This window comes from Carlito syrichta, unplaced genomic scaffold, assembly GCF_000164805.1.
Source record: "Carlito syrichta isolate Samal-C Ts95f unplaced genomic scaffold, Tarsius_syrichta-2.0.1 Scaffold305037, whole genome shotgun sequence".
Lineage (NCBI taxonomy): Eukaryota > Metazoa > Chordata > Mammalia > Primates > Tarsiidae > Carlito > Carlito syrichta.
In genome coordinates, this window is record NW_007249133.1 from 79,561 (window position 1) to 99,821 (window position 20,261).

Below are 20,261 nucleotides of genomic sequence, written 5' to 3' on the forward strand. Positions count from 1 at the left end.
AACCCGCAGGCTCAGGCAATCCACTCACCTCAGCCTCCCAAAGGCGCGGGATTACAGGTTAAGCCACCGAGCCCGTCTTTGCATGTCTTTTCTTAATATGATCAGTGTCTGTGAGCCTCATGTCTGTGCTTATGCATTTGACAGAATAAGACAACTGTGTTTGACCCTGACACAGCTAAATAAGACAAAGGAGGATGAAGAGAGTCTTTTGCTTTCTTTTCCTACATTGTACTTTTCCTACTTTCTTATTACTCTAAGAAGATGGGTTGGCTGGGTGAGGTGTCTCACGCCTATAATCCCAGCACTTTGGGAGGCCGAGGTGAGAGGATTGCCTGAGTCCACGGGTTTGAAACCAGCCTGGGCAACTTGGTGAGACCTCATCTCTACAATAAATCAAAAAATTAGCCGGGTGTGGTGGCACACGCCTGTAGTTCTAGCTACTTGGAAGCCTGATATGGAAGGATTGCCTAAGTTCAGCAGGTTGAGGCTGTGGTGGCCGTGAGCAGCGTGCCATTGCACTCCAGCATGGACAACAGAATGAGACTCTCACTCAAAAAAAAAAAGAAGATAGGTTAATGTATTTCTTCTCTTATTTTCCCACTATGTTTTGAGGGCCCATTATATACCAAGAGCTGTGCCAGATGCTGGATTTGTCAAAGTATACAATGTCATTGTCCCAAAGGGGTTTTTGTTCTAAGAAGAGAAACCAAATCAATGCAAATTGTCATAAGTACAATGAAGGAAACTGTTAGAAGAGGATACCAGATGTCTATGTAGACATTCATGCTTCGAACACGTTTATTGCCTCTGCTACACACCAGTGTCATTGTAGAGCTCATCAATAAAATGATGACTTCCACTGACTTTCACTAGACCTATCAATGCACTCTCCAGGGAAGAGCAGACACAAATAAGGTCACTTGCACTTTCCTAGATCACATATTGTCAAACTTACATCAATCCCAAATTGTTGTCCTCTATGGCTTGGGGAAACAGTCATCCTGGGATCTCCCTTTATGTCATCCTGGGATTCCCTGACTACTTCCTGTGTTTCATCCCTTGTTTGCTGATCCCATGTTTCTTCTCTCTTGGCTTATTCTCTTGTTTTCATGGAGAATGCCTTCCAGTAACATCCTGACAAAGGGTGTATAGAGAGAAACGTTTTAGGTCTTGTATGTTAGGAATTATCATGATGTTATCATTCTACTTAACTAATAGTTTCACTGGGTATAGAATTTTAAGTATTAACTTTAGATGTATACCTTTAATATAGCGCTTTATAGAAAAGAGTTTTTTTAAAAAATTATATAAACCCACAAGGCTGGAGGAAAATAGCAATACAGTTCTGTAGCCAGAAGGCAGATGGATGAGTAATAATTGTTTTAGAGACACAAGAAAGCTTAGCATTAAGTGAGCAGACCGAGAAATAGCCTAGTCTACACAGAAGAATCCATGAAAGGCACAGGAGATGATAGTACCAGGCAACTCTAGTACTTTGGTGGTGGTTGAACAACTAGATGGGGGAGAAAACTGCTCCATGTAATCATCATTCATATGCTGGTGCTGACTCCTCCTGAGTCTCTCCAAAAAAGGTAAAAAGTGATCTCTTGACTGATGATGTCAGGCATATTTGAGGGTAAAGAAAACAGATAATAAGTGACCATATGATGACTGAATGCTGAGACTGCAGGGCTTTTTTCTGCTTTTGGGTCCCAGAAGTCTTGTATCTGTAACCTCCAGGTGGGAGAATGAAAGATTCTTCTTTGGGGAATGTGATCGATCCAAGAATAAAGTTTTTTTGTTTTTTGTTTTTTTTTTTGAGTCAGAGTCTCACTCTGTCACCCAGGCTGGAGTGTAGTGCCACGCTCGTGGTCACCGGAGCCTCAACCTGCTGGGCTCAGGTGATCTTCCACCTCAGTCTTCCAGGTAACTGGAACCACAGGTGCACATCACCACACCTGGCTAATTTTTTTGATTTATTCATGCCCGACTAATTTTTTTGATTTATTGTAGAGATGAGATCTCACCAAGTTGCCCAGGCTGGTTTTGAACCCCTGGACTCAGACAATTCTCTCACCTCTGCCTCCCAAAGTGCTGGGATTGCAGTCATGAACCACCACTCCCAGCGTAAAGTCCTTTCTAAAGGGACTTTCTAGTAAATGGTTCACCCATTTGACCGAAAATGACCTGCCATATCCTTCTACATATGCTCAGAACTTCTGATTATCATTTTGGTTTCTTATTGCATATGCAGATTCATATATCAGAGCATTCAATTGTCATTTTAGACTCATCATTTTAAGCATATGCAAGTAACCAAGAATTACTAGACATCTGAAGAAATCTAATATAGAAGATGGATTTCAAATCAGCCGAGCGTGGTAGCGCGCGCCTGTAGTTCCAGCTACTTGGAAGGCTGAGGCGGAAGGATCGCTGGAGCCTAGCAGGTTGAGGCTGCGGTGGCCGGGAGTGGCCACTGTACTCCAGTCTGGGCGACAGAGTGAGACTCCAATTCAAAAAAAAAAAAAAGATGGATTTCACGATAAATAGCAAAGCAATTTAGAGGTAACAGATACTACAAACAGAAAAGAAAACTAAAAAAAAAAAAAAAAATCGGTGTTTTCTGAGTAGTAAAAATAGACATTGGATTAATGGGGAAAGAACAGGATTCTGTTAAGTTCTTAGCAACAGAAATCACAGTAGCAGAAATAAAAAAATTAGTAGGAGAATTGAAATTTGATGATGAATCAAATTCTCAGGAAGTAGAACAGAAATCAAGTAATCAGAAATTAGAGAGAATAAAAGATAAAACGAGAGACCCAGTCTCAGAGTATCAGTATCAAATAATAGGAGTTCTAGATGAGAGATCAGTGAAATGGACTAAGGGCAGAAATCACCGTGAAATAACACAGCTTTCCCTATCCCAAGGATATGAGAGTCAGATTGAAGGGCACTCACTGAGCCAAATGGACAAAAAGAAACTAATTCGAACATATATCCTTGTGAAATTTCATAATACTTGGGAACAATAAGAAGAATCTTCCAGAGGCGGGACAACACAAATAAGCAAACAAAACAGGTCACATACAACACTTCGGAATAAAAATGATTTCACCTTTCTTAACAGCAACACTGGAAACTTGAAAACAGTGGACCCAGGCTTTCAAAATCCTGAAAGAAAATTACTGTCACTAAAAATTCTATATCCAATGAAACTATTAGTTAAGTGGAAGGATAATATCATGATAATTATTAGCATACAAGATCTAAAGCATTTATGTCTACACAACCTTTCTCAGGATGTTACAGGAGGACATTCTTCATTGAAACAGAAATAAACCAAGTAAACCAAGAAAGAAGAAGAACATGGGATTGGCAAACAACAGATCAGACCCAGGAAGTAGTCCAGGGAATCCCAGGATGATATAAAGGGGGATCCCAGGATGACTGTTGTCCCCGAGGCACAGAGGACAATGATTTGGGATTCATGTAAGTTTGACAATATGTGGTCTAGGAAAGTGCACAAATAAGGTCTGCTTATTTGTGTGTGCTCTTCCCTGGAGAGTGCATTGATGGGTATAGTGAAAGTCAGTGAAAACCATCATTTTGTTGATGAGTTCTGTAATGATGCTGCTGTGTAACTGAGGCAATACACATGTTCCCAACATGAATATCTACATAGAAGCCCGTTATTCCTCTTTTAAACAACATCTTGGTAAAGTGTGCTGATTTCTGTAGTCTGTAAGCAGAAGAAAACAAAATCTGTCTAGAAATTTTCCTCCATAGACTTGCATGTATGTCTATATATGTGTACACATAGGCTATCTCTTGAGAGAGTCAAATAAAGTTGATAACTGATGGACTGGGTACAAGCTGGTGTGGAGTGCTGTGGGGGAGAGGTATTTTTCACTGTTTACCTTTTTATTGTTGATTAAAAAAAATATTGTGCTGTGTGCATTTATGTCATTTAAAGATGATAAAATAAGAAGTATTTCTTAAAAATGGAAAATAACTAAAAAAGATCATAACATTGCTTATAGTTTAAGAGGCTATCCCTTTATCATTTAAAAAATATTTAGCATTTACTCTATTTGTACCATTAGATTACTTTGTTTTTGAAAGTTACAAATTTAAATTCTGTTTTGGTTTGGAAGAAGGAAAAGGTCAACTTCTTTTAGTAGTACTTGCCAGATACAAATAACACAGATTAAGAATTCTTGGAGGCTGAATAATTGATGATATGAATGATGAAACTTCTCTTGTTCCACAGGGGTAATTCTATAGTTTTAGAATGCCCTTTAGTAAACATAATAGAATTCAGGTAATTCAAAACTTGAAAACCTTGCTCCTTTAGGATCATGTATTCAGTATTAATTACCTGGTGGTCCCACCGTGGGAAGATGCTATGACATTGACAAGGCAAGAGCTGGAACTGCAAGGTCAATGCGTCCCTTTGGTTCTGTACTAATAATGTTTGTCTTTTCAGGTTCTTGTCCTGTTACTCATAGATATCATGCAGTTGTTTATTCTGAAACATAAAGACATAGAGTTAACTTTCTTTTTTCTTTTTTTTTGAGTTGGAATCTCACTCTGTCTCCTAGGCTGGAGTGCAGTGGCACGCTCACGGCTACCCCAGCATTGACCTGTTGGGCTCCTGTGATCTTTCCACCTCAGACTTCCAAGTTACTGAAACTATAGGCCCTTACTACCACATCTGGCTAATTTTTGATTTATTGTAGAGGCAAGGTCTTGCCATGTTGTCCAGGCTGACCCGCGGGCTCAGGCAATCCACTCTCCTCTGTCTCCCAAAGCGCTGGGATTACAGGCTTGAACCATCGTGCTCAGCAATAGAGTTAACTTTCAAGTTGAGGAAAGGTTTTTATGGAAGCTGATCTCTGCAAGATCAGAAAAATCAATTGAATTCTTTTGTTGTTCTTTATAGTATCATCTATTGGGTAATGATTCTCATTTATTATTTTACTCTTTTCCTTATTCTACTTTGCTTCTACATAGTTACTGAGACCTGAAATAGAAGGCTATTCCCAGTTACTCAGAATATGCTGTACTTATATTAATATGAGGCAAGATGAGAGGAAGGTATTATCCTAGACAATCAGGATTTAGAACTCAGTGGTTATAATAACACGCTGTTGATGAGTGTTGTTTTATGACATAAGAGGGGCGACCCCTGAAAAAAACTGGGCTTATCTTTTGGAGGATGGGCCCCTTGTAGTTTAGGCTTACCCACTAATTAAGTGTTCTGAGAACCCTATCAGCATCAGTGTACCAGCTAGCATTATTGTAAGAGGCTGTGTTTGGCTTCAGTGAACTTTTTTAGAGATTCTTTCAATGCGTTCGCTTATTTCATGATAGGTGATTTAAAAGCACACTTGCCCACACTGCACTGAGTGTTCAGCAGTTTTTGAACCCTGTTCCCCAAGCTTTCTTTTTACTCGATCTTGCCCCAAGTGATTTTTTTTGCTGTTCTGTTTCCCTGGGTAAAAAAAGTCCTTTAAGGGAAACAATTTGCTTATGTGGAGGAGATAAAACAAAAAATGGCAAAAGCGCTAAAAGGCATGGAAATTGATGAGTTCAAAAACTGTTTTAGCAGGGAGTGGTGGCTCATGCCTCTAATTCCAGCACTGTAGGAGGTGGAGGCAAGATTGCCTGAGTTCGTGGGTTTGAGACCAGTCTGGGCAACTTGGCAAGACCTCGTCTCTTCAATAAATAAAAAAAATTAGCTGGGCGTGGTGGTGCACACCTGTAGTTCCAGCTATTTGGAAGACAGAAGCAGAAAGATCACCTGAACAGGTTGAGGCTGCAGTGGCCGTGAGCATGGCAGAGTGAGACTCTGACTCAAAAAAGAAAGAAAGGAAGGAAGAAAGTGTTTTGAGCAGTGGAAAAAGTGCCTTGATAGGTGTATTTTATCAAACAGAGAGTACGTTGAAGGTGACTGAAGTTTAAAAGTGTAAGAATAAATACACATTTGTTTATAAATAAATGCTGGGGTTTTTTGGGTCTCCCCTTGTATAATGTGCTTATGGGCTAAGGAATAAAGTTGGGCAAATACCAGGAGGTTTTTAAGAGAGAAGAAAGAAGCAATAGAAAACAGAGATAGAAAGGAACTAATGCCATACTAATTTAAAGAGGTATGATATTAGGTTCCTTGGTGACAATCAGAAAGAAGGACATTAACTTTTTCAGGGCACTGAGTGATTATAGTATACTTCTGTCTTTCTATGTTCTATTTTGAAAATGTCCTTGGTTTGTCTAAGCATCTTACTAGTCATTGCCAGTTTTGAGGTGAAAGAGAAAATGTTAGACTGTGAGTACAGATGGTAATAATTACATGAGAATAGAAGAAGTAGCTAGTGTGGCGTCCTTTCACAAATGATTAGAGGAGACTTGAATGCTGAGTGTCGAGTGAGGCAGAGAAGACCTTCGACCTGGTGTATCCTAATATGAGTTTGCATGTCACAGATTGGAGATTGATGGGTAAATAGGGATGTTGAAAGTGAGAAAATCCAGCCCAAGCCAGCTAGAGCCCAAAATGTCATGTATTGTTTCAGTAACAGAAAAATCCAGGGTAAAACTAGATTCAGGAGCTTAAGCTTGATTATCCAGTGTGGTTCCTTTCCACCTCTTGGCTCTGTCGTTGGCTGCGTTGGCTTCATTTCCAGGTTGTGGGGGAAACTGGCCCCAATCAGCAGGATCCCAAATCCTACATCCCTGTGCTTAGAAGAAGTCTCAGAACTGTGTCTTCTTGGCTTTGATTACCCCGCCTGAATCACCTGCCTATCCCTGTGCGTATTTTGGACTCGAGAATCACATTATAAGTATCTTTGTGCCCTCAGTGATTAGCACAGGGCTGTACATGTTGTATAGTAGGTACTCAGTATACAAATGTTTGTTAGGCCCAACGACGGGCTGCTCTTCTGAAAGCAACCATTTTGCATTGTAAAAGCTACTCTAATAGAGTCCAGATCTTAATGCTGATTTTTTTTTCTTTTGCAGAATTAGGTGACTTGTTTGATAGGTTAAATATGATGACTAGAATTCAGGAACCTCAGACTTTGTGCCTGTGTTATCAGGACTCTACAAAACTTCATAGTATAATTCAGGAAATAAGAAGCAAGAAAATAACCTAAATTTTATTTTATCTTTCTGTGATAAGAGGCCTATTAAGAGATAAGAGATCTATTGACAGAAACAGTTTTAATTTCCTTTGAGTCATACCACGCAGGAGTAGGAGGTGAGGAGAACGTAGATGATGGTTGAAAATGAGAGGATTTGAATTTTGGAGAGAAGAGGAGATGTGATGCTGAAATGGCTCTTTTCCACTTGTGATGCCATGTGAATTATGCGCATTACAATCTTTAAACATATGTTGTTTGAAATTCATTTCATAGAAGAGTTGAAAATAAGTAGTCTGATGGAGCATGTAAATTTTTAGTAAATCTAATAAGAGAAAAAGTAACCTGAAATAGATTTAAGACTTAGGTGCTGTGCTGATTAACTAATACCTCCTCTTCTGAGTTTAATAAACAATAAAGGGAATTCCAAAGATTAGATTATTGGTATGATAGAGGAAAGTGTACCTAGTTACTGTAAAAATGAAACTACATAGCACTTGTGTAATTACGCCTGTCTTCTAATGGGAACTTAATTTTCAAAACTTTTTTATCATCTTTAAATGCCACCGAATGCCAACTATGTCCTACCAACTTTTCTTACAGCATGAAAAGATGAAAGCAAAGGCGATGCAATTATCAATGATGTCACAGAATTGGAGGCATTTCCAATCACGCTTGTTTGCTCATTTTGCATAATCTCAGAACTCACTGATGTGGACCAATTTTAAATGAATTTACTGACTTCAACACAAGATCTTGGAGCTCTAATTGCCTAGGAAACTGTAAGAATGCGGCATTTGAGCTCATTGGTCCTGACATTAAAAGATGCTGTTTATTATTTAAAGTAATCGAGAGAACTGTAGTGTCATTTAAATAAATGTGGTTTATCAAAATAATGTGAAACTTTTGGGAGACTCATAATTACGAAGTTTTATGACATTTTTGTCATTGTGCACGGGTAAAATATCTGCATGCTTGGAAATGCGTGGCATAGTTGATCTAGCGTATCATCCAAGAGGTAGACGTGTGATTTGTGAGAGTAGAATGTAAGAGGTGTGGTTTTGGGGGAGAGAGTCCAGAATCCAAATCCTGCCTGGCCACTTACTTAGCTGAGTCACATTGTGTATGTTCACTAACCTGTCTGTGCCTTAGTTTCCTCAGCTATAAAATGGGGCTAATGATACTCCTGTCTTCTTCACAGAGATGTTGTGAAGATTAAATGAATATAAACAACATTATAAATGATGAAAACAGCACCATATAGGCTGTGATTACTTTTGGAAGGTCATTGCAATTTTTTCTTTAGAATTTTTTTTCTTAAAATGCAGTATCAGAATATGAAGAAAGCAGATGAGAAAGCTCATGTCGATAGCATTGAAGAGTTCAGTAATTAACTCCTAATTACAATGTGGCCTTTTGTATGTCCACTCCAGGGTACACCTCTCATACTACTCCTGACATTTTAGGATGGTATTTTTTAAAGTACAGCACAAGCGTCGGTTGTATCAGACTCATAAAGCTACTTGTTAAATGCCTATTCCTGGGCCATGCCCTAGACCCACTGGATCAGAAGTGCTGGGAGTGGGGATGAGCATCTTAACAAATACTCGAGGCAATTCTTACACAGGGCGTAGTTAGAGAACCCTTCTTGGGTCTTCATGATTTCCTCCTTCTCGTGCTGCAATCTCACTTTCACACTTGCTCACTTTGAACTTCGGATGTCTTCTTCTTTCTCTCCACTCAAGGTTCTGTCTCATCTCCTGTTCAAGGACTTGAAATTTTTCTTTCAAAATCACAATGAACCAAAGTTGATCTTTTCTTCCACACCCAAGGCCTAGGTTGCTACCTTCGCACTCCTCTGTGTTGTCATTTGTTCATTTCTTTCCCTTTGTTTGTCATACGTGGTATGTGAAATCATTTCGGCTTCAGAATTTCTTAGAAGGTCGTCTTTACTTGGGTTTCCTGTGTCAACCATACTTTACTTTTTTCTTTCCTTTCATCTTTTTCATTTTCTTTCCTTCCCAGGAACATTCCTGGATTAAACATCAAGGAAGAATTTGCAGTTGGTGAAGGAAGACTTTTATTTCTTCCAAATTCCTTAGCCTGATGGCAGACTTGCTTAGAGAGAAGAGACAGATGCAAAAAGTCTGAATCCTTCTGAATCTGTCCCCATTGAATTATGTCCCTTTTCAGGACTCTGAACTCTGCATCCCCATTTATGGATTTTGCTATCAGAAATGTTTGAGACGTCATCGAGCAACTTCAGACTATGTTGTTTGACTATACTTGACAGGGAAAATTGCATTTAAGCTGTAAAATAGGGCGCTCATGAACTCACGTATTTGGTCTTCCAAAGTATACAGCCCTGTGTAACCATGTGGACATACCACACACATGACTGTTTTATTACTTCTCGGCCACGGACAAGATTAATAGGAAGCGTTTGACTCATAGAGTACGGAATGCAGCTCCCTTTTAAAACACATGAACTTGTTATGTTTGTGTGACTGGCCACATAGATCCACTGAATCTTAATGATCCATGAGAGAAATTGTTCACATTTCTAGAGGTACATCTGCATTACAAAACAACAGTGCTTTCAAGAGACAACTGCATGGTTGTGCTTTTGAAAGTGCTCCAATCCCACAGTGCTGAAAGTAGAAACAATATTGACGTGTTTATACACACGTAGTAAGAAGAAAGCAGTAGACGTTGTGGAATAGAAGGGAATATACACTATGCCAAATTTGTTTATTTTAAAGCAACATGGCCATTTTCTAAGAAGTGGCATTAGAATTTTAGCCAGTAAAATGGAAGAAATTTAAGTCTTGAAAATTTACCTCTTCTATGAATTGCCTTGCAATAACTAAAATTTTAAAAATTCTCCTGCAAGACTAATTTTTAAGGAAAAAGAAAACACCAGTCAAGAAATCAATTTATTGCTAAAGCTTTAACTTAAAAAGTTTTAATAGTTTCATTTGGGAAAAGTGGGCTTTAATTGAACTTTCCTGTTGCTGCTGGAATTTCTTAAAGTGTGGATGTCAATAAATGTTTTACAGACTAAATTTAATAAATAAATTTAACTTATAGTTGCCTTGTTATAGAAGCTAAAAAACAAAATGTGCTAAAGTAGTAAAAAGAGAACCATAGACTAGATTGTGAATTTTCTGTCAACACACATTTGAGTTGGATGGCTTAATATTTGATGTTTTTATATGTCTTAGCTGTTTACTGTCCAACTCTTCATGGTGTTTATATCTGTAGACAACACAATCTAATGAAAATGTATTACATATGTTTTGCAAATACATTTTTTCTTTTAGGGATGCCCTCTGCATCTTTATTAGTAAACCTTCTTTCAACTTTACTCATCACGTTTGTGTTTGGAGAAACGGAAATAAGATTCGGTGGACAAACAGAATTTGTCGTTAATGAAACAAGTACAACAGTCATTCGTCTCATAATCGAAAGGATAGGAGAGCCAGCAAATGTTACTGCGATTGTATCGGTAAGAAATTATTGTAGTTCTATTTTTCCTAAAATGTATATGCAATTTCTTAGTTTCAATGGCAAGAATTTCTCTCTTTTTTTTTTTTAACTGTTTGAGATTTTGAGTTGTTTCATTATGATAAATGATTTGTAAATAACACAATTTCATTTATGTTTCTTATGGGCTTATGAAGGGCTCCAAGGTAGCCAAGTGCATTGAACAATACTGTTTTAAAGATTTAGACTGATTGTTTTAAAGTGTTTACGTGTTTATTTTAACACCAGAATATTTTATTTTGGGTAATTTGGATTGTAGCTATTTCTGCTCAGACATACTGTTGTAGGGTGGTGTTGAGAAGATACATGGGTTTTTAAATGTAAAAAAATAGCAGCAGGAAAAAAATCTTTAATTATGGTGGAGAATTCTTTTTGTGGGAGAAATTAAATGTATGTGTATTTTTTTTTTTTTGAGTTGCAATCTCTGTCTCCCAAGTTGGAGTGCAGCGACAGGATCACAGCTCACTGCAGCTTGACCTCCTAGACTCAGGCTATCCTTCCGCCTCAAATTCCTGAGTAGCTGGGACTAGAGGTGCACATTACAGCTCCCAGCTAATCTTTGGACTTTTTTGTAGAGACGGGACTCACTATGTTGCTTGAACTGGTCTCGAACTCCTGGGTTCAAATAATCCTCCTGCCGTGGTCTCCCAAAGTGCTGATTTTAAGTATGAGCCACCATGTCTGGCCTAGAAATTAAGTATATTAACTTAAATAGAAGTTAGGTAAGATTTATCAAACTATTCATCTGTTTCACATGCAGCTTAATTATTGGTTGGATTGTGTGTGCATGTGTCTGTGCTTATTTTCATTTTTTAAATTTATTTATTTAGAATAGGAGTCTTACTCTGTTGCCCAGGCTGGAGTGCAGTGGCATGCTCACGGCCACTGCAGCCTTAGCCCACTGGGCTCAGGCAGTCCTTCCATCTCAGCCTTCCGGGTAGCTGAAACTACAGGCACGCACCACCACACCAGGCTAATTTTTAAAACTTATTTATTGTATAGACGAGGCTTGCCAAGTTGCCCAGGCTGGTCTCCAACCCCTGGACTCAGGCAATCCTCTTGTCTCCACCTCCCAAAGTGCTGGGATTACATGCATGAGCCACCACACTTGACTATATGTGTTTATTTTTAACCAGAAAGTACTGTCAAATGACCACTAGAGCTATTGCTATATTTGAGACTCAAAGTACTTAATTTTTGTCCACAAAAATAAACTTTTAAGGAATAGAATGTATTGCACTTTATGAAATGATGAAAAACTACCTATGAACAAATCCAATATTGTAACTTTGTGCACTGCTTCTAGTTTTTATTTGATGACATACATGTATACATCTATTAAATTTATATTTAGTTTGAGTATACGTTATATTTGATCATCTTTTTCATATAATCTTGATTGTATCCTAGAAGTTTTTTCAGGATGCTCTATTATTTTCAGAACTTTTCTTAATAGTGTTGTCATCACTTCCTTATTATTCTTCAACTGCTTTTCACCCTGGTTACTTCTAATTTTTGCTGGTATGAGTGTTATTCTGATGAAACCGGTTACATATATGTTGAAGTTTTCACATTTTGGATTGTTAAATGATTTCCCTAGGTTGGATTCCTGTGTTTTTCTGTTTGTTTCAATGGCTCTGATAATTCCTTCTAAAGTTTGTTCTGCTTTCTATAGTAAGGTATAAATTTCCCAACACCCTTGATTTCCCAAGTATTTAAAACTTTATTTTTATAAGTGAGAACTGAAAATTGACTAAAATTTTCCTATACGTTTAAAAAAATTTGTATTAAATCATGTATTGTTTTCTAGTAGCTAAATGATTCACTCAGAGCTTGCTGAGAATCTTATTAACAAGGCTGCTTTTACAGAGTTAGATCTTTAAAAGTTAAGGAAAATTTTACAAAGACTAAGAAGTTTTCATAAAACTTCTTAGCATGCTAAAAAATTGGCTCTTTATTGGAGTTGTGAGAGAATATAAATATAATTTCAGGTTGAAAGTTAGGGAAAGAGCAATTTTTTTTAAATGGATGGGGAAATAATAGATTTTTCTGACAGTTTTGGGGAGGTTACTTTAACCTCGCTCACCTCCCCAACGTTTACTATTGATATGTAATAGTTGTACATATTTTGGGGGCCTATGTGTTATTTTGATTCCTGCATGCAGTGCATAATGATCACATCAGGGTAACTGGATCCCATCACCTCAAACACTCATCTTTTCTTTGCAGTTTCTCTCTTCCAGTTATTTTGAAATATACAATGCATCGTTGTTAACTATAATTTCCCTGCAGTACTATTGCATACTGGAATGTATTCCTTCTATCTGGTTGTATTTTTGGCTCTCCTTAACTGACTTTTCTTCATTTCCCCCTTCCCTACCCAGCCTCTAGTAACCACTGTTCTACTCTCTTCCTCCCCGAGGTCCACTTTTTGAGTGCCCACATATGAATGACGACATTGTGATACCCGTCTTTCTGTGCTTGGCTTATTTCACTTAACACTGTGACCTCCAATTACATCCATGTTGCTGCAGATGAAAATATTTCATTCTTTTTTATGGCTGAAGAATATTCTGTTGTGTGTGGATACCATTTCTTGTGAGAGTTTTAGCTATAGTCTGTCTTCTCGTTAGGTTTGCTGTAGTCCACTCTAGATCAATGAAGAGAAAAAAATTCACATTATTACTTTTCAATGTAATTATTACTTTTCTGGGCAATATTTCTTTTTCTTTCACAGCAAAAACAAATGATTATACAGATTCACTTCTTATTATGTTTATATGTCTGAGGATGACTTTGACCAGTTAAATATTTATGATTTATGTTTGCATACATTATGTCTATAAACATCAGTGCCACTTGATTTATCCTTTTCCTCTTGATTGCTCTAGTTAGCATAAGTTTTGCTTGTCCTAATACTGTGTTAAATAAGACTGATCAATATTTTGCATTTAATAGCTGTATGGAGAAGACACTGGTGACTTTTTTGACACATATGCTGCAACTTTTATACCTGCTGGAGAAACAAATAGAACAGTGTACATAGCAGTATGTGATGATGACTTGCCAGAACCTGATGAAACTTTTATTTTTCACTTAACATTGCAGGTAAGAGTCCTCCTTTAAGCCTTAAACTTATACAAATCTTGTACTTTTTTTGAAGTCTCACTCTGTCGCCAAGGCTGGAGTGCAGTGGCTCATGGCCACCCCAGTGTCAACCTGCTGGGCTCCGATGATCTGTCCACCTCAGCTTTCCAAGTTGCTGGAACTACAGGCATGCGCTACCACACCCGGTTAATTTTTGATTTATTGTAGAGATGAGGTCTCGCAAAGTTACCCTGGGCTGGTCTGGAACCTGTGGCCTCAGGCAATCCACTTGCCTTGGCCTCCGAAAGTGCTGGGATTATAGGCTGTGCCACCAAGCCTGGCCTATTTTTAAAAATTTCTCTAGCGCTAGGCCAGTTCAGGTGACTTGTAGTGGCTTTCATAGAAGCCAGAACAGGCAACCTCTTTGGCAGTTCCACAGTTTGGTTATTCCTCAGACAATCTTATTGAGAAGATTCTACAGCTGGTTTTCAGATCCATTCAGCTTACTGAGGAATTGCCATGATGGTTGTTCCAGAAAACCTTGTCTACCTCTCTGGCCCTTTTTTTTTTGTTCCTTCCCTGCTACCAGATGCACAAAGAATGATCATGACTACTGATTTCAAAGGAGAAAGGCACAAAATGTGGGTGTGGTAGTGGGAGGTCCCTGTGCCTTAGAATAAATTCAGAGGACCCCTGGGAAGACACTTGAGTGGCCTAAGGTGTAATTGTACTTCATGACTTGATCTATTAGGCTGAGTCCATGACTGCTAACATCATTCTACCTGATTTTTTTTCTGAAGAGTATTAAGAATTTTTTTAGAACAATTGTGTCAGTATGATTAAAATGTTTATGAAAATGATACTTGAAACAGTTATGTTTTGTTTTTGTAAATCACTCTTTTTTCATTTTCTTTTCTGTTGCTACTGAATATCAGCAGAAATGTTGTAGAAAGTTCTCTACTTTTACAAAAATTAGCTTTAATTTTTTTTTTTTTTGAGTTGGAGTCTCACTCTGTTGCCCAGACTGGAGTGCAGTGGCCGCTTCAGGCCACTGCAGCCTCGACCTGCTGGGCTCTGGTGATCCTTCCGCCTCAGCCTTCTGAGTAGCCGGAATTATAGGCATGCGCTACCATGCCCGGCTGGTTTTTTGATTTATTGTAGAGATGAGGTCTCGCTGCCCAGGTGGGTCTTGAACCCGTGGACTCAGGCAATCCACTCACCTCAGCCTCCCAAAGGCACGGGATTACAGGCTGAGCCACCAAGCCCGGCTAGCTTTAGTATTTTATCTTTAATTTGCCTCTGTGATTTATAGAATAGCTAATTCTCAAGTTTCAGCACTTTCTATAGCATTAAAAAATCGTATTTGAATAGAATTTTATACTGTGTTCAATTCTGTTATATTACTGTAATAAAACAGTAATTATAATTTCTAATACAGTATCTATAGTTATGCTATTGCATATTATTAATAGTTAATGATTAATGGTTTTCAAATCTTTTTGAAGAATTTTCATATGGAGATTCTTTACCATTTTGCCTTAATTTGAATGTACTTTTGTAATTAGTGCAATAAGTATTTTTATTCATATTTTGAATAGCTACTTGAAGACAGAAATACTATTAAAGCGATGTTTTTTTTCTCTAATGATGATTTTGTTTTGGGGCTTGTCTTTTATTTTAGAAACCTTCTGCAAATGTGAAGCTTGGATGGCCAAGGACTGTTACTGTGACAATATTATCAAATGACAATGCATTTGGAATTATTTCATTTAACATGGTATGGTTATAATTTGATGATTCTTATAGTTGCTAGATAACAACAGCGTATACTTTTTTATTATTTATTTTCCATGATGTTAGCTGGCATCATCCTGTCTTTTGATATTTAGGTAACATTTGCTGTAATTCCGCCTGCTCCGTGTTCTATAGACTGTTCATTTGCTCTGCCTGAGACTTTGGTGGATTGAGGAGGCATGTATGATTATTGTCTTCTCTTGTCCTGGTCTCTTTCTGCTCATCCTTCTACCCGATTTCGTTGTCACCTCCCTTGGCTGGTCTTTAACTCTGGTGTGCAACCCAGTGCCTTTTGCTTGATTTCCCCAAACGCCACTTAAAGAAACGGCGTTGCCTGTTTGCCAGACTTTTCTGAAAGTTTGGAGTGACTGGAAGATGAGACAGCATACTGAAAGAATACTAAAAAACCCTGCAGTGAATTTAGGGAGCTGAGATACAGGGAATAGCCGACATCATAGCTCTTCAAAATTCTGTAGTCAGTCCCATCCTTGAGCTTTTCTTATTAACTAACATTTTCCGAAGACTGAAATTCCATCTCAACACTCTCAGTTTTGCTCAACAGTTTATTTTCTTGCCCTTAACACCAAATTCCTGTGGCTCTAGCCAGTCCTATTTTCAGAGGGTTTTATCTTTAGAAAACAACATACAAGACAGGCCCCTCTTTGAGAATTATTGTTTCCAGCTCTTAAGATAAAACAAAAGTTATCTCCAGTACAATTGGATTTGGCCACTAAGTTCTTGACCACAATAACCTTCCTGATTTGAATCATGCTAATAATTGTTATTAATAAATAAGATGTGATACATTCCAGCTTCTTATTTATGTTTAGGTGGTTACCACAGTTGGTTGCATTGCATGTCATTTTTGTAGTACTATAAAATATCTTTGAAATAAGGTGGGCTATAGGTAAATATGATCTTTAAGTTGCAGTATCTTCATTAAAAAGAGTATTTGGCTAACCTCAATTTAGTAGCTCTTTGATAACCTCCATTGTATTGTCACTTACAAACATTAATTAAATTAATTACTCCATCTATCATTTCTATTTGAATGATAGGGAATTATTGATGAAGCAGGCTCCCTAATTGCTTAATTTCTATCCATTTGACTTTCCTGCTATACTCACTTCTAGCTCACCACTCCTGACCTCTTACTGATTTGTTTAAATTTTTTTGACATTGAATACATCTTGGCCTCTGGGAATGAATTTTAGTCCTTGGCATGGGCCCCGGGTCCCTGATTAGTACTGATGGGGTCTCAGTGTTGCTAGGTAGCCTTGGACAGCCTCTGAGGGGCACCTGCCACCCCATCTTTAAAATTAAACAAGTGACTATTAGCTTACACTGGTGTCCAATGGGTTGGCTTTGATTTCCAGCCTTGAGGATTGGTAATGATAATGATATTGACAATGAGGATATTAGTCAGTATTTACTGAGACCTCAGTATGTGTCAGGTAATAGGATGAGCACTTGATGTGATTGATCTCTTAGAGACTTCATCACAACCCTTCGAGTCAGGCATTCCTAACCACAATGACAGAAGGGGACACTGAGACTCAGTGTCACCCTGAGAGGTGGCACTGCTGCCCTTGCCACTGTGCACTTAGCTGTTCCTGTTCCTGTTCCTCCTCTTCTACCTTGAGTTTCAACCAGCCAAACCAGCACATTTCACTTGAAATCCTTACTCTTTCTCCTCCTGTAGTGATCGTGTCATTGGCAGTGTCTGCTTTTTAGGTCATTGGCAGTGTCTGCTTTTTAATGACATACTAGCTGATGAGAGCAGAGTGGTTGGGAGCAAGGCCGAGTGGTGACCTTAGTGACCTGCCAACTGGTCTGGAGGTTTAACCCATTTCTGTGACCTCTTGGTCTTCTCTGAGCATCTCAGTTTGCCTTTCAACGAGATAACCTTTGAGATGCGTCAGAGAACACTAGTTGGTGGTAGAACAAGGACGCGAACCCCCAGCTTTTGCCTGGCTATCTATATGTTCTTTTTACACTATTACTTTGAAGTTTTTCAGCATTGTGTTTGCCGCAGTTCACTGATGCTGGGGAAATAGCACATTCTTACAGGGGCGTGTGGATTGACTTGTCTGTGGGGATTTAGTGTTTCCAGGGAACAGTTCTGACCTCCTCCCTCTGACTGCTCAATATTTGCTCTCCTCGTAGCCTTCCTCAGTCACAGTGAGCGAGCCCAGGGGCAGGAATGAATCTGTGCCTCTCACTCTCATCAGGGAAAAGGGGACCTATGGGATGGTCACTGTGACTTTTGAGGTATGTTGACTCTGAAATCAATTTAAGTGGTAACACTTTGGAGTTCATACCCAATGGCTACAATTTTTAAAAAATCAAGTGCCCTTTGTATCATAAACATGACAGAATAAAATTAAAATTCACACTTTTGTTTTCTGGTACATTTCATGATTAATATTAACATGTTTTCCTTCCTGCTTGAGTATACCATGCTTATACAAAACACAATGTTATCATTTTAGATATGTTGTAATAACAAGTTACAAGTAGAAAAGTGATAATGTGAATTCTATAAAATTTATAAAACCTTTTGGCAAACCTTTTCACAGATGTGTGTGTGTGTGTGTGTGTGTGTGTGTGTGTGTGTGTGTCAAGGCCTCTCTGTGTCACCCAGGCTGGAGTGCAGAGGCACAATCATAGCTCACTGCAGCCTAGAACTCCTGGGCTCCAGTGATCCTTCCCCTGCAGCTTCCCCAGTAGCTAGGACTACAGGTGTGCATCCCCACACCTAGCTAATTTCTAAATTTGTTTTTTGTAGAGACAGTCTCGTTATGTTGCCCAGGCTGGTCTTGAACTCCAACTCCGCCTTAAGGGGTCCTCCCACACTGGCCTCCCAAAATGCTGGGATTATAGGAGTGAGCTATCATCCCTGGCCTCAAGGATATACATTTTAAAAATAACTCACCAAATACACAATGTCTTGCACGTTCTGCAAAGGAAGTCTTAAGCAATTTTTCATTTACTTAGGAATATGTGTTTAGATAATAAATTTTAAAAATATTTCTGACAACAAATATAGGAAAAAATAGAAATAATCAGTGGTAGAAAGGATACAGATTCCAGGTTATAGTGTTTTCACCTTATCTTATGGATGTCTAAAATGATTTGATTGGGTTTGTTGCTTTGTTTTTGTTTAAGTAATTACAGGTAGCATTTGTGGAACACACAGACTGTTGTAAGTGCTTTGCACCGATTATTGCTGCATATAAATAGCAACCCTCTTCAACACTCAGTCTTTCTCATGTTCTTCTTAAGTTTTTCTCCATAATATTTATCATCATCTGATGCATATTCTTTTTTTTTATTTATCATTTGCTCCCTTTCATTAAATGTAAGGTCCATGTGGAAGGGAATTTACTTTGTTCACTGCTATAGCCTTAGTAGCTAAAAAAGGTCAGGGCATGAAGTACTCAAGAAATACTTTTTTTTTTGAATCAGGGTCTCACTCTGTCACCCAAGGCTGCCATGTAGTGGCACGATCATGCCTCACTGCAGCCTCGACCTCCTGAGCTCAAGTGACCTCCCACCTCAGCCTCCTGAGTAGCTGGAATTACAAGCAGGAGCCACCAGGCCTAGCTAATATTTTGATTTTTTGTAGAGATGTGGTCTTGCTATGTTGCCCAGGCTAGTCTCAAACTCCTGCCCTCAAACAGTCTTCCCACCTCTCAAAGTGCTGGGTTAACAGGTTTGACTCCCCACACCTGGCCAAGAAATACTTTTTAAAATGAATGATTTTATTCATTCTTCACTTCTTCATATCCAGCCTGTGAATAGGAAAACATGGGTATTTGATTCCATTACCTGAGGGAATTTGTTAAACTCGAACACCCTTTCTTCCCCTTCAGATTTTCTTTCCCCTTCAGATTTGATATAATGGTTGAGAAAAAATAGCTCTGAGAAATCACATGGTTTAATGCATTTATATCCAAGATCAAGAATTACATCATAGGCCCTGACTGTTCATTAGAAAGGCAGACTTAAGTGCAAGTTAGTATAATTTTTGCAAAACATCTTTAAGTAAATTTCAGATTTTTGTCAGCTGACATCACAGTAATGCTTTCTCCGTCTTGTGCAATGTGTTGTATTATTGATGGCACTGTGCGTTTCTTTGCAGGTAGAGGGAGGCCCAAATCCCCCTGAAGAAGATTTAAGTCCAGTCAAAGGAAACATCACCTTTCCCCCTGGCAGAGCCACAGTAATTTATAACTTGACCGTACTCGATGATGAGGTTGGATGATGTTCAATATTTACGTGGGGCAAGGACTCTGTGTTACAGACATGTTGGAGAACTTTATGTCAAGTATTAAATTGTGTCCGGTATTTTACATTACTCAAGAATATTATCCTGTGTAAAAGCTAACGTATTTTGGACAATCATACTTTACATATGAATAGCTGACTATTTTGGAATATACCTTATTACTACTTACCTTACTAAATTCACAATAAATGGTACATCACAAAATAGAAAAATTTGAGCTTTTGATATACCCCGATGATTGGTTTTTGTTAGTGATTTCAGTTTTGAGCCAGAACAGTACTAACCTAGAATAACTATTTTTACTATAAAAACCAAGAAAATTCTACTGCAATCAATGTTCTTTTGCTTGGATATTTTAAGTACTCACATTCATTGGAAAGTTTTAAAAATTATTTTCACATTTCATGGTG

At 38.3% G+C, this 20,261-nt stretch overlaps 1 protein-coding gene across 1 annotated transcript in view; it reads left to right on the forward strand.

Moving 5' to 3' along the window:
• Positions 1-10,460: 10,460 nt before the first annotated feature.
• ADGRV1 (adhesion G protein-coupled receptor V1) overlaps positions 10,461-20,261 on the forward strand; it is a 555,854-nt gene continuing 546,053 nt past the window's right edge. The window contains exons 1-5 of the mRNA XM_008061062.2: positions 10,461-10,641; positions 13,638-13,787; positions 15,448-15,543; positions 17,727-17,831; positions 19,705-19,818. Of these exons, the coding sequence (XP_008059253.2) occupies positions 15,541-15,543; positions 17,727-17,831; positions 19,705-19,818 (222 nt within the window). The 5' untranslated portion in view covers positions 10,461-10,641; positions 13,638-13,787; positions 15,448-15,540. The remainder of the gene's footprint in view (positions 10,642-13,637; positions 13,788-15,447; positions 15,544-17,726; positions 17,832-19,704; positions 19,819-20,261) is intronic.